At 44.5% G+C, this 15276-nt stretch overlaps 2 protein-coding genes across 4 annotated transcripts in view; one reads left to right on the top strand and one right to left on the bottom strand.

The window, feature by feature from the left end:
* P2RX7 (purinergic receptor P2X 7) overlaps positions 1-4741 on the bottom strand; it is a 60578-nt gene extending 55837 nt beyond the window's left edge. The window contains 1 exon segment of the mRNA XM_070386189.1: positions 4526-4741. Coding sequence (XP_070242290.1) covers positions 4526-4650 — 125 coding nt within the window. The 5' untranslated portion in view covers positions 4651-4741.
* IFT81 (intraflagellar transport 81) overlaps positions 1-15276 on the top strand; it is a 222744-nt gene that overhangs the window by 81186 nt on the left and 126282 nt on the right. The gene's annotated exons all lie outside the window — the stretch shown is intronic.

Below are 15276 nucleotides of genomic sequence, written 5' to 3'. Positions count from 1 at the left end.
AGTCTGGAGCTACATGATCTTGCCTGTAGCTACAGCCTTTGCCTTTGATTCTAAATCTGAACCCAGTTGCGAGGGACTGTGAGATGCTGATCAGCCTCTTGTCTTATTTCCTCTATTGCCTGCCTTGTACCTCCCTGTCTTCTTTCATTATCCTGACCCTGCCTTTTCAGCCAGTGTGTAGACAGCCTCTGAACCCAGGACCCCATGACCAGAATCCTCCCCCTGTTGCTATATATATCCTGAGTATTACCTAAAGCTGTCTGGATTTCCGCCTCTGGTCCACATCAGTCCTATTTGATGTCAACTACCTCCCCCCAATCCCTGTGCATCGTGGGTCTACCCATTTCACAGATGGCCTAGCTGCAGTTATATCAGCTTGAGGCCTCACAGTACATTGTAAGGCAGCATTTTCCAAGCTGTGTTCTATGGCAGGGGTCCCCAAACTCTGGGCCACTGACCCATACTTGCCGCGGCCTTCGGAAGCAGGCCGCACAGCAGGAGGTGAGCTGTGGGCCATTGAAGGAAGCTTCATCTGCTGTTCTCCATAGCTTGCATTACCACCTGAAACACAGCCTCCCACCCCGCACACCCACCCCCCATCCATGGGAAAACTGTCTTTCACAAAACGAGTCCCTGTGCCAAAAAGGTTGGAGACCAGTGTTCTATGGGACTTCATTCAGTGGGATGTAAATAACTATACGGTTAACATAGACGGGGGAGAAAGCAAAGCTGGAAATACTTTTTCTTCAGTTTTATATTTTAAAATATAAACAGTGGAGAAGCATTTTGTGTGGGGGTTATCTTGTAAAGTCATCACTTAAGGTAAAACTTGTGTCTTGTTAAAGTTGCCTATGTTTTAAATCCTTGAATTGTTCACTGCTATTGCTGCTGCTGCTGAGTCACTTCAGTCGTGTCCAACTCTGTGTGACCCTATGAACTGCAGCCCACCAGGCTTCTCTGTCCATGGGATTCTCTAGGCAAGGGTATTGGAGTGGGTTGCTGTGCCCTCCTGCAGGGGATCTTCCCAACCCAGCGATCAAACCTGGGTCTCCTGCGTTTCAGGCAGATTCTTTACCACTGAGCCACCAGGTAAGACCCTAAATTGTCCACAAAGCATAGCAAACAGATCTTCACTTCCCCACGAGTTCATCAGAGCCAGTTTTCCCTTCAGCTCTGGAACAAGCTGCTGTTTTTCCAGTTTTGCTCTCGGTGAAGGAGTTGGCTTATTTTAGGGGATATTTTGGGTGGAAAACATTCACAGGTAGAGTGGCAAGATGCTCACTTATGAGAAGTATGTGGGAACAGAGACTGAGGGAACCCCATCGCGAGGTTAGTCCTGGGCACCCAATTGTTGAATCATTGCACTGTTTAAATTGTGCTGTCTCCACAGATGTATAGAACAGTCTTTTGGACTCTGTGGGAGAAGGTGAGGGTGGGATGATCTGAGAGAATAGCACTGAAACATTTATATTATCATATGTGAAACAGATCACCAGTCCAGGTTCGATGCATGAGACAGGGTGCTCAGGGCTGGTGCACTGGGATGAACCAGAGGGATGGGATGGGGAAGGAGGTGGGAGGGAGGGTCAGGATGGGGAACACATGTACACCCATGGCTGATTCATGTCAATGTATAGCAAAAACCACCACAATACTGTAAAGTAATTAGCCTCCAATTGAAATAAATAAATTTAAAAAATAAATAAATTATGCTCTCTCTCCATGCTCCTGTGGATCATGTACAGCTGAACTTGAGGGACTTAAATGCTCTTAAGATAAAATTCCACCATATGAAAGAAAAATATTTATCATTGTAAGATGTTCATATAATAATCTGTTCTTATATATACAATAATCTGCTTTTAAGACGTTGTGTGCTAGACCCAAGAATATGGGAAACCACATCACAGTGTGGAACTGTGATACGTGATCTATGTATTGACTCATAAGGGAGCATTTGCTAACTATGTTCTTTATTATCTGTTCAGTGATATCTGGTCTAAGTAATATGTTTTATTTTAGAATTTTAACATACATGCTTATTATTTGCCTGGAAAGTCCCATGGACAGAGGAGCCTGGTAGGCTGCAGTCCACGGGGTCTCGAAGAGTCGGACACCACTGAGCGACTTCACTTTCACTTTTCACTTTCATGCATTGGAGAAGGAAAGGGCAACCCACTCCAATATTCTTGCCTGGAGAATCCCAGGGACAGGGGAGCCTGGTGGGCTGCCGTCTATGGAGTCGCACAGAGTCGGACATGACTGAAGCGACTTAGCAGCAGCAGCAGCAGCAGCAGCTTATTCTTTATTGAATAGTAAACATATGACTCAAATAATGATAATCCTGGTAATATTATTAAGAAGAAGAACTAACACTTTGGCCTGGCCATATGTTGAGTATTTTTCACAGCCGTTTTACATTTTATTAATTCTTTTCATTCTCACAACCATTATCCCCATTTTACAGATGAGGAATCAGACTCAAAAAAGTGAAGGATATTTGAATCCACATTTCCAGATCTCAAATCCAAGCATGGGCATGGTTACTTTAAAAGTCAAAGGAGAGAGCGTTTGTGAAAGTACCTATTATATTCAAAAAGATTATTTTTAAAAAAGAGCTATCATTTGTGAAGCTCTTACCCTGTGCTAGGCATCGATAAGGGCTTGTCAGGCCTTTTCTCGTGTGATTATCACAACAGTGCTATGCACAGATGCAGAAACTGAGGCTCTGAGAGGTTAAGTGACTTAGTCAAGGAAACTTAGCCAGGCTTATGAAGTAAGTTGCTTTAACCTTTAACTGGTAAACTGCATTGTCTCCCTAATAGATTCAAGTTATCATCATCACCACCATCATCACAGAGAGCAAGGGGGCTTTAGCCATTAGGGAATTGTGAGTCAAAAATCAAAGTGAAAACTTCACTGGTGACACAGTGGATAAGAATCTGCCTGCCAATGCCGGGGACATGGTTCAATCACTAGTCTGGGAAGATTCCACATGCCGCGGAGCAACTAAGCCAGTGGGCCACAACTACTGAGCCCACGAGCCACAATTGCTGAAGCCCATGAGCTTGTGCTCTGCAACAATAGAAGCCAGTGCAGTAAGAAAGCCTGCACGCAGCCATGGAGACCCAGCACAACCAAAAATAACAATAAAATAAATTATTTTTAAAAATCACAATGAGTTAATAACTCACTAGGATGCCTATGCTCCAAAAGACAGACACTATCAAGTAATGATGAGGATGTGGGGAAAATGGAACATACATTGTTGGTGGGAATACGAAATGGTGCAGCTGCTGTGAAACACAACTGGGTAGTTTCTCCAAAGGTTAAAAATAGAGTTTACCGAAAGTGCAAGTGAAGTTGCTCAGTTGTGTCCGACTCTTTGCGACCTCATGGACACCAGGCTCCTCCGTCCGTGGGATTTTCTAGGCAAGAGTACTAGAGTGGGTTGCCATTTCCTTCTCCAGGGATTGAACCTAGGTCTCCCGCATTGTAGACAGATGCTTTACCGTCTGAGCCACCAGGGAAGTAAAGGATCCATCAATTCCATTCATAGGTACATACCCAAGAAAACTGAAGACATGTTCATACACAAACATTCATAGCAGCATCATTCATCATAGCCTGAAACTGGAAACAACCCAGATTTCCACCCCACAGTGGTATATCCATATAATGAAGTATTACTCAGCCAAAAAAGGGAATGCAGTAAAGATACATGTTCCATCATGGATGAACCTTGAAAACACGATGCTAAGTAGAAGAAGCCAGACACAGAGGACCATATATTGCATGATTCCATTTATATGAAATATCCAGAATAGATAGATCCATAGAGACTGAAAATACAATAGTGGGTGCTTAGAGCTGCAGGGAAATAGATGGATGAAAGTGATGGTTAAGGGATGTGGGAGTGGTTTTTTTGAAGTGATGAAAATATTCTGAAATTGATTATGGTGATGGTTGCACAACTCTGACTATACTAAGAACTACTGAATCATATATACACTTTAAATGAGTGACTTGTTTGGTATGTGAATTCTACCTCAATAAGATGTTTTTTTAAAAAAATCAAAGAAGGTCTTCTTGACCCCTGGGAGGGCCTAAAGTGAATTTAGGTCTGATCCTATTCCTCCCTGGAGTGGTGATGACTCACATAGATGCCAGCCTTATACCAGGCGCACCCTGAATCCTTGATTCCTCTGCTGGAATCCAGGGTGTTGCCCTGCATTTTCCCACCTTTCCCGGCCATGCCCTGGCCCAGCTTGCCCCAGCAGGCCTGGGTTAGAACCCAAAGTGTCACCCTCCCTTCCCGTGGCTTTTTCTTGCAGCTGACTAGCACTGCTTCCTCCTGCCTGCTGCTTCCTCCCTCAACTCCCACTCCTCCCCAGCTGGCTGTCAGCCTCACATCTCAGATTTTAAAACCTCAAGGAATTCAGGATGTGCCCCAGAAGCTGAACCTTGAGGTTTTCTGTGCTGCCAGCCACTGCAGAGACTTAGGGTCATCCCACACCCTACTTACCCAATGTAAGAAAAGAGCACCACGTGGAAGAACCATTTAATGGTGCCATAAGTCTTGCTTTGGATCCAGATGATTTTGTTTGTCTCATACTGGAAAACATCATTCCAGCTGCAGCAGGCTGTCATGGTGAGAGGCTTGCTCTCCACTTAGGGCTGGACCAGAGCTCAACCCTCCCAGTCCGGCCACAGCAGACCCTCCAGGACAAGGAGAGTGAAATGTCCGGATTCTTAGCAGAAGGTTTTGAGTTCCTCCAATGACGGCAGAGAGGGGGCGGGTCCTGGCAATGGCCCCAGAAGTGTCAGGGAATAAACAAGTGAAGCCAAGTGCTACGGATGTCCATGCCCTATCTGGCCTCCCCCAGATGCCTACACAAAGATGGTGTTCAAAGGAAGGGCATTTTAAGAATTCTGCCTTATCCCCTTTTTTCCTTTCACTATTTTTTGGCTCATTTCAGCTGGGTTAAAGGGACAGCCCTTTAAATGTCAGGAGACCCAGTGCTTCCACTGTGCCTTAGTAAAGAGCCCAGATCTTTCCATTGCCTCAAGGCCCACTCAGAGACAGATGAGTTCATTTCTAGAACCCTTTATTCAGCCCTAGATGTATGTGAATGCTGGATGAATGAGGTATCCCCATTCCTCACTCCCTCACATCTTCAAAACACTCTGTTCTGTTTTGCTGGGGGCTGGGTTTGGGAGAGGACTTTATTTCTATGGGGAATATTTCCTGCCAACCCTCTAGATCGACTTTCCACTCTGCTCTATGCCCTGGAGGTCAACCCATGACCTACCCAGTCAGCCTAAAAGAAACAAACCTGCCATCCAACAAAATTAGATTTATTAATCCATTCAATGAGGGCGTGCACATCATCAATCAAAGGGATGGAGTTCTCATCAGATTCTGGGAAAGGTGGAGTTTAGAGCAAATTCAAATGAAAGCAAGTTTCCCAGGTGGCTCAGTGGTAAAGAATCTGCCTGCCAATGCAGGAGCCACAGGGTTGATCCCTGGATTCCATAAGATCCCTGGAGAAGGGCATGGCAACCCACTCCAGTATTCTTGCCTGGAAAATCCCATGGACAGAGGAGCCTGGAGAGCTACAGCCTGTGGGGTTGCAAAGCGTTAGACGTGACTGAGCAACTGAGCACGAGCACGCACAAGTTTTCACAGGCTCAGAGCAAAGCAGGTTTCTATAAAACAGCCAACTTCAGACCTGGATTTCAAAATGGACCCAGGGCCCTGTTTCCTCGGAAGCAATAAAGCTAAGATAGATGTTGATTGTTGTTTCCAGAAACACTTTATTGGAAGTTCTATACCTGAGCTGAAAATCAAGGCTGCCTTTCTGTGTCAAGATGACTTAGGTTCTCCAGGCAAAACAGGAACTTTCATCCTTTTTTATTAATATTTATTTATTTGGCTGTGTTGGGTCTCAGTTGCAGCACGCAGGATCTTCGTTGCATCATGGAGGATCTTTCATTGTGATGCATGGACTCTCTAAATGTGGTGCATGGGCTCTAGAGCACTCAGGCTCGCTTGCTGCAGTACACAGGCTTAGTTGCCCGGAGACGTGTGGGATCTTAGTTCCCCAGCCAGGGATCCAACCCACATCCCCTGCATTGCAAGGCAGATTCTTAACCTCTGGACCACCAGTGAACTCCCAGGAACATTTCATTCTTACTGATGTAATTTCAAATAGCAAAGTTTCTGATAGTCTGTGATTTTAGAGGATGACGTTTCTCATTGAATAACAAAGCAGCAGCCACTCACTCAAAGATGGGGAGTATTATTACCTTGTGCATGCTAAGTCGCTTCAGTCCTGTACGACTCTTTGCGACCCCATGGACTGTAGCCTGCCAGGCTCCTCTGTCCATGGAATTCTCCAGGCAGGAATACTGAAGTGGGTTGCCATTTCCTTCTCCATTATTACCTTGTAGCTATACAGAAATGCTGTTTCTTGTTCCCTTTGCAGTGGAATTTATCCATTTCTGCTCTTCCTGCCTGCTAAGTAGCCGGGCAGATTTTTACTTTTCCAATCTGAGCTGATTTTTACTTTCTCACCTGCTGTGTCAGGGACTCCCTTACCTCCCAGCTCCCAGTCCAGGAGGCAGGAGAACAGGAGGACAGTGAGGTTAGATATGTGTTTCCTTGGCTTCTCTCCACCCAACTGCACATGGTAGGGCTTCTGGGCACCACTCCCTCCTTTCCCCTTCAGGCTCAGATTTGATTGCCAGCCCTAGGGGGCTCACCATCCCTTACTGGTTTTTCTGAACTCTGCCCACACCTCCATAAATGGTCCCATCATTAGTTATCTTGCTGGAGTACACCATTGCTTTCCTGGCAGGACTCTGAATAATACAGTTATCTTCATCTGTGTGAAGAGGAGATCCACAGTAAAGCTTGATGGTTAGAGCACAGGTGCTGAGGGACGAGGGACTAATTGTCTAGCTTCTTTTTAAAATTAAAAATGTTTTTAAATTTGGCTGCTCTTGGTCTTGGGCTTCCTTGATAACTCAGTTGGTAAAGAATCTGCCTGCAACGCCTGAGACCCCAGTTCGATCCCTGGGTTGGGAATATCCCCTAGAGAAAGGAAGAGTACCCACTCCAGTATTCTGGCCTGGAGAATCCCAGGGACAGGGGAGCCTGGTGGGTTGCCATCTATGTGGTCGCACAGAGTCGGACATGACTGAAGCGATTTAGCAGCAGCAGCAGCAGTACCTCAAACTCTTGAATGAGCATTTAAACGCTCTCTTGACCCCATCCAACCACTGGGGAACCAGAAAATTCAGTCTCACTCTATATCCCTCATGTACCCAGAAACAGAAGCAGAAATATTTAGTGAACAGTATTGATAACTTTTGCATCTTCTCTCTGGAAAATTTAATTCACACATATTGTTTTAAGAATCACCAAAAGCTAAAAAAAACGGGGGGCGGAAGGGTGAGAGGAGCAAATATGTCTATTATTTGTTTAACTCTGCGATATATAGCTAGAAACAGGTCCTCCTGCCTAACTTGGGGAGAGGCAGTGCAAATTTAAAATGTAGGTTCCCTTATTCAAAAATGAAGAATTTCAGGATGGCATCTGCAGGGCATCAATCCAAGCTCAGATCTGTTCTAAGCCTAGGTTCCTATGTGACTATACAGGTCTCATGTCCATGCAGTTGGCCATGTCTGAAACGATATGAGATGGTCTCCAGGGAGAGAATTGAGTATTAGTCCTTGTTGAGAGACTTACTTATTACCTTTCTGTGAAGTTTTCTCCACCCTATGTATGCATTACCTTACCAAAACAAAACAAAACGCTGACAGATTTTAAAAAGTTGTGTCTCCAGACCAAACCTGCCTTTGGAATTCCACATCTGTAGTCTATGAAACTCCAGATCCAAATATCCCACAGATCCTTCAAATCACAACTTCAAAATGGGATACTTTCCCATGAAATAATAGAGCAAATAAGGATTAATGAGCGTGGAGACAGTAGAGATGGGCTACAGTGGTCTGTTGCCTGGTGAAGTAGGAGCTTAAGTCTTGAATGGAACGGAGGCTGGAGGGCTTGGGTGAATTTCTCTTAGTCAAGGGTGTTTGTGTGTGTTCCTGGTTACAGAATCAGAAAATCAAATGACTTCCTTCAGAAAAAAAAAAGAAGGTTTTGTTGTTGTTGCTGTTGTTGTTTCTAGGAAAGACTGTTATCTCACAGAACTGAAATGCATAAAATGTGGCCCCAAATGGTGAGAACCCATCAGGAGAATAGGAAAAAAAATGTCCTGTGCTGAGGTTGCTCTTCCAATTTGTCTAAAGCTGTGAGGTTCCCTGCTCTGCATTTCTCTCTTTCCACCCACTGCATCTCTCTCTAAACGCTGGCCATCTCTGCTTCTCAGATGCTGTCATGGATAGAGGTCCACCATTCAAGTGATGGCTTCCCTGATAGTTCGTAAAGAATCTACCTGTAATGGATTGCAGGAGACCCCAGTTCGATTCCTGGATGGGGAAGATCCACTGGAGAAGGGATAGGCTACCCACTCAAGTTCTTGGGTTTCTCTTTTGGCTCAGCTAGTAAAGAATCCACCTGCAATGCGAGAGATCTGGGTTTGATCCATGGGTTGGGAAGATCCCTTGGAGAAGGGAAACGCTACCCACTCCAGTATTCTGGCCTGGAGATTTCCATGAACTGTATAGTCCATGGTGTTGCAAAGTCACTACTGAGTGACTTTAACTTTCACTTTCACATTCAAGTGAAAGCCCAGATGAGTGCCAACTCCAGAATTCCAGGGGAGTGAATCTTAGGGTATTGGCTACCTTCCCTTCTTTCGCTATGCCACTTCCCCACTCCCCTTCCTGGGCTCACATCCCACATAAGCTACTTTCACCCAGATTCTGTCTCAGGGTCTACTTTGGGAAAACCAGTCTATTTCACCCTTCTCTACTGTTGTTAAGGAGTCAGAAACTTATTCTGAGAGCAATAGGTGAATTTCTAAGCAGCGCTGTGACATGATCTTGTTTTCACTTTAGTAAAATCACCCTGGCTGCACTGTGGAAAGTGGATAGAAGGGGCAAGAGTGGAGGCAGGCATTCGACCCAGAGAGGGGGCATTGTGACATAGAGGGGGGCTGAGGACAGATCCCCAAAGAACCCAATACCATGGAGACTAAGCAGAGGCATCAGGGAAGGAGCAGAAGACCAAGGGCATGCGTGCACTCTGAAGGCAAGGAGAGAGTGGTTCACAAAGAAGTCAGTGGCCACAGGAGATATTAAGAGCAATTATAATGCTGCAGGATTAAAGGGCACTAGTTAGGAGGCTGACGCACAGAGTCGGACACGACTTAGCAGCAGCAGCAGCAGCAGCAGTTAGGAGGCTGACAGGTAAATTAATGGAAGAGAATAGAGTCAAGTATTAAACACAGGATAGGCAGGAACTTAGTGTATGATAAAAGCATTTACAATCAGAGGAGAAAGAAATTACTCAAAAATGTGATCTCAGAGCATTTGGCCAGCCATTTAGAGGAGGTCGGTGGTGGGAGAGGGATGTGGTATTCTAACCTTTCATATTAAAAAAGATGTTCAGCTGTTTGAAATGTGATAGAATCATCAAAAGTGAACAGAATCGGCTACACAAAAGAGATCATCAAGCCACCATTCTGTTCACATTGCACACACTTTGTGTTATGGTAGAAATGCAAAGATAATTGGCTGATTGTTTTGTTTTTTGAAATAACTGATAACTACACTACACCGGTAGCCGGCTGGTGCTTGGTTATTTCTTTCACTCAAACTTTGCCTTGGTGTCAAGTCTAGCATGGATTTGCAATGATAATAGCTGATAAGATGATGATGCAAGCCTCTTACTCTCCTTCAGGAATGCATTGTTTTAGCCAAGATTCACAGTGGTTTCTTTCCTGGTAACTGGAGCTACTAAAAGCAGCAAATCAATATGATATTTATTTTACCTTTATTTCTCCATAGCGGTTTCCTGTGAACCTGCCTCTCTAACCCTCACTTCCTTCCTTCTTATCCCCCAGTTCATAATTCTCATAAGTTGGTCAAGAGTCTACTGCTCAGGGATGTCACAGAGTTAGGAGAAATCCTAGTGCCCTCTTATTCGACAATGTTTTTCTTTGAGTTACACTAAGTTGGTGTTGTCTAATACGGTGGCCAGGAGCCATGCATGGCTGTTTAAATTTAAATCAAATGAAATTTAAAATTCAGTTCCTCAATCTCACCTGCCATAATTCAAGTGCTCAACAGCCACATGTGGCCAGTGGCTGCTATATTGAAAATGTAGAATGTTTCCGTTACTGTAAGGTTTTATTGGACCACACTGCTGACTAATCTGTGAAATAGAGGAGAAATTGATGTACAGTTGCAGGTAAGTGAGAAAGGTCAAGGCAGTCCCAGTCAGATGGCATCTATTTTTTGTGTGAAATAAGAGGCAGAGAGAATAGGATGTGAGAGAATGGGAGGCAGAGCGGTAAGAGGTTCTGTGAAATAGAAGAAGATTCAAAACAGTTGCTATGGTAACCAGGAGAAGAGAGCCAACAAGGAAAACAGGAATTCCAAGGTAATATTGAGAATCAAAGACTATGAATGTCTTATTGCAACAGTCTACATTGACTAAAATTATGATAAAGGCCTGGGGGCCTTCCCACCTACAGGATTCACCTCCCACATCCACACCCAGAGACCAACCAGTGCTTGCCAAGTGGCTCAGATAGTTTTAGAGTTTGTAATCATTGATATCTACTGCCTTTATTCTGGTCTTTGACATTTGTTCCAGAAACGTGAGCAAAGCTACATCTCTGCCTCTCCTTCCACCAAAGTCACCCTTCTGCTGGGGCTTGTATCCTTTGCTAGCCCCACAGTGCAGGGCAAGAAGCTTCCTCTTTTCCCCCTAATTCAACCAGAGCCCTAAGAATGACTTGGTTCACTCAAAGTATTCTGGGTGTAATTCCTGTATCCTTCTCATGGGTGCTGGATTTCTTTTATCCTAAGATCTTCTCTCCCAACCAAATACACATGCTCTTCTTGGGAGCTTTTAAAATCCATTTCCTAGTCAAGAACTGGCCACTTCAGGGACTTCTCTGGTGGTCCAGTAGCTGCACCCAATGCAGGAGACCCAGGTTTGATCCCTGGTCAGGACACTAGATCCCACATGCTGCAACTAAGATCTGATGCAGCCAAGTAAATATATACATATATTTGATTTTAAGAGCTGCCCAATTCAGGTGATAACTGAGATGTTCTGTAAACCTAAACACAGAGGATAGGGAAAGGGTGGGGGAAACTGGCATTCTTCTAATGGTGGATGGGAGAGAGGTGTGTGGGGTTTCTTCAAGACCATGGCCCATTGTTTTCTCCATCAGTCTTAGCAGGACAGGTATGAACACAGTACAGAAGGATATGTACATTGATCCAGGGCTGATCTTTTGCTGGGAGTTAAAAATTATGTCATTTAAGGTGATTTTTATGTGAAAGAAATAGAATGTTTGACTCAAACTGGCTTCATATGAAATAAATTATTATCTCATATAATAGGGTATTGAGAGGGAAGACAAATTTCAGAGTGGGTTGATTTTGTGGCTTGGCAACATCATCAAGGTTCTTTCTACATCTCTGCCCTACGATCTTTGTTGCTGGGTTAATTCTCAGAAGGGGCTTCCCTGGTGGGTCAGACGATAATGAGTCTGCCTGAAATGCAGGAGACCCTGGTTCGATCCCTGGGTTGCAAATATCCAATATCATCCCCTAGAGAAAGAGATGGCAACCCACTCCAGTATTCTTGCCTGGAGGATTCCAAGGACAGAAGAGCCTGGCTGGCTGTAGTCCATGGGGTCACAAAGAGTTGGACACAACTAAGCAACTAACGGGAGAAGGCAATGGCACCCCACTCCAGTACTCTTGCCTGGAAAATTTCATGGACGGAGGAGCCTGGTAGGCTGCAGTCCATGGGGTCGCTAAGAGTCGGACACCACTGAGTGACTTCACTTTCACTTTTCACTTTCCTGCATTGGAGGAGGAAATGGCAACCCACTCCAGTGTTCTTGCCTGGAGAATCCCAGGGACGGGGGAGCCTGGTGGGCTGCCGTCTATGGGGTTGCACAGAGTCGGACATGACTGAAGCGACTTAGCAGCAGCAGCAGCAGCAAGCAACTAACACTTTCACTTTTCAGAAAGAAAGATCGATTCTTTGTCTCTTTCATGGAAAAATCTTTTCTGGAGCCCTTATCCCCACCTTACTCTACCTTCTAGTAATAGAAGTTAGTCACATGTCTTTTCCTTTACTGACAAGAGAGAAGAAATGACCGTGAGCAGCTTGGACCAATCACCTGGGTTTAAGTAGATGTATATATATAATGTTTATGTGTAATCTGAATTACTTTGCTGTACACCAGAAACTAACACATGTTATAAATCAGCTATACTTCAGTTTTTAAAAAAGTTTCATTCCTTTTAAAATGTGAATAATTCTGTCTCTCTCTTTGTATATTTTATTTATCCAGTCACCCACCAGTGGACATTTAGGCTGTTTCCACCTTTTTAGCTATTGTGAAAAGTCTTGCTTGTTTTACAAATTTCTGGTCGTGTCTCTGTTTTCAGTTCTTCAGGGTATATGGCCAGAAGTGAAATTGCTAGATCATGATAATTGCATGTTTAATTCTTTTTAGAAACCAAGGTTTTTTTTTTTTTTTTTAACTTAACAGGATATCCACATGAAAGCGTCTCCTTTTTAACCCCAAAGCTGAATATTTCACCCTCAGGAGGGCAAATACTTCCCTCGTATCAATGAGTTACCTTCTCTCTCATTAAAGCAGAGATAAAAACCATTAATTCCAACAGGGCATTCTGTTACAGAGAATAGAGGGAAACACTGAATAAGGTTATGCTGCATAGATGGAAATTTAGGACATGAAATGAAAAGTAGAAGTAGAGAGACAGAGAGAAAGCAGCTAGAAGATGAGTGTGTGACTGTGGCATGAAGACCCACCAGCTCTAAGGGTCCCTGGAGTGACCCTGAACAGAGAATTCTTCGTTAATTCTGGAGTCCAAAAAGCCTGACCCATTTACAACTGCTTGGTTTTTTTTTTTTTTTTTTTTTTTTTTTCATGAAATCCCATGTTACATATTTTTCTCTGATCACATGCATAATAATTGTCACTAAAAGGAAAAACCTCTGTCTATCTCTATATTCACAACACTCCTGACACCAAATGTGTAGGTTTTCCACACCAATCAATTTTCCAAGTCTCTCTTGTCTCTCCCCAACTAGATATCCTACAATTCAATTATGACACTAACTGCTGACAGTTAGCACAGGCCCCGAGGTTAAGCAATCAGTCCCACAAAGCTGCCCCTAGCTTCAGACACCAGTCACAAGTAGTGGGTCCAGGTTTTGACTTGACTACAGACTGGGGTTCCTGTGACCCCTTCCCCAGGTTCAGTAATTTAGTATAATCGCTCACAGAACTCAGGGAAACATGTTTACTGACTGCTTGTAAGGGATAAGAGACAAGAACAGTCAGGTGAAGAGGTACACAGGGCAAAGTCTGGCAGGGGCCCAAGTGCAGGAGCTTCTGTCCCCGTGGAGTTGGGGTGTGCCACTCTCCCAGCACGTGGATGTGTCCGCCAACCCAGAAGTTCTCCAAGCTCCATAGTTCAGGTTTTTATGGAGGCTTCATCACATAGGCATGATGGGTTATTAACTCAATCAATATCCAGCCCCTCTTCTTTCCCTGGAAGATGAGGGGGTGGGACTGAAAGTTTCAAGCCTCTAATCATGGCTTGGTCTTTCTGGTGACCATCCCCTATCCTGAACCTATCGAGTACCCCACCAAGAATGGCCTCATTAGGAAAAATGTTGTTCCTATCACCCAGGGGATTCCAAGAAATTTAGGAGTTCTGTGTCAGGAACCAGGAGCTGAGACCTAACATATATATTTCTTATTATATCACAGTGACCCAGTGTGACTGAGTATTTATTCCTCACAATCAAACAAGCTTACTAAAATAGTCTCATTATCTTGGCCCCTGTCAAATTGACAGCATCTTCATGTCAAAGATGTTGACCTGCTTCTGCCCTTTCTGTGGAGTCACTGATGTGGCTTTCATCAGGGTAGTCTCAGTCCGGCTCAAGAGCTCCAAGCCACATGAAGAAGTCAATGGAATGGATAGAAACTGGGATCAGTTCACCAGGCTGGGGCCGGACACATGGAGATGGTGACATGTAACAGGGCAGGAACAACAAACAGGAAGTGAGGACCCGAGCTGAGAGTGGGCCAGGAGGCTGAGCCCCAGGAGGTTCCATGAGGAAGAGGTGGGGACATCACCCCAACTCTCTCCTGCTAAAAGAGGGAGAGGGGTTGGGGGAGTCCATGATTTGAAGATCTGTGAACCTCTCCCTGCCCATTTCATTGCTCTTATCAAAACGCTCACTGTCCACTTTATCCAGTCAAACTTAATTTCCCTTGTCTGTCTCTTTTTCATTCCCACCCCCGTTTCTCTTATGCCTAAACGGCCTCCTACTTAGCATCTGCCTACCCAGGAAATTGCCTTCCTTTCAATTGCACCTACCACTTAGTTTCTCCAAATAAGTGAAAGTTGAATAATTATACTTCTCCCAAAGCATACCTCTTCATCCCAAATGTCTCTGGGTTGCCATACATGATAAAAGGTCTCTGACTGACTGATTTTCCTGAAAGGAATTAACATGAGATTACTCATTAAAAGCACCATGCCTGGTACATAGTAGTGTTTGGTGAATTGCAGCTGTTAATTAATAGTGATATGTTCCTAATTATAGTAACAATAATAATAAGAGAATATAAGATCCTAGAAGACAGGGACAGTGGTTGCTCTTTGCCCAGGTTCAATAAGTCAATATTTAAAGATTTAATTTTAGCAGAGGTAATACATTTTTCTGCCATGCCTAACTTCTTCTAGCTCAACCTGAAACCAGCAGCCCCTGCCCTTCATATCCCTGCTACTGCTGCCGCTAAATTGCTTCAGTTGTGTCCGACTCTGTGCGACCCCATAGACGGCAGCCCACCAGGCTCCCCCGTCCCTGGGATTCTCCAGGCAAGAGTACTGGAGTGGGGTGCCAGGGCTGATTTGACAAGGATGGGCAACTGCCAAGCAGAGCCAGACCATTGGCTGGCCAGTGACCAATTGGGGTCTCTCTATCAAGAGTATAAATTAGATTTCCCTGATGGTCCAGTGGTTAAAAATTCACCTGTCAATGCAGGGGGCACGAGTTCAATCCCTGGGCCA

The sequence above is a fragment of the Bos mutus genome, chromosome 17 (assembly GCF_027580195.1).
Source record: "Bos mutus isolate GX-2022 chromosome 17, NWIPB_WYAK_1.1, whole genome shotgun sequence".
NCBI lineage: Eukaryota > Metazoa > Chordata > Mammalia > Artiodactyla > Bovidae > Bos > Bos mutus.
The sequence above is the reverse complement of the archived record's forward strand: the minus strand, read 5'-3'. Positions and strand labels throughout refer to the sequence as shown.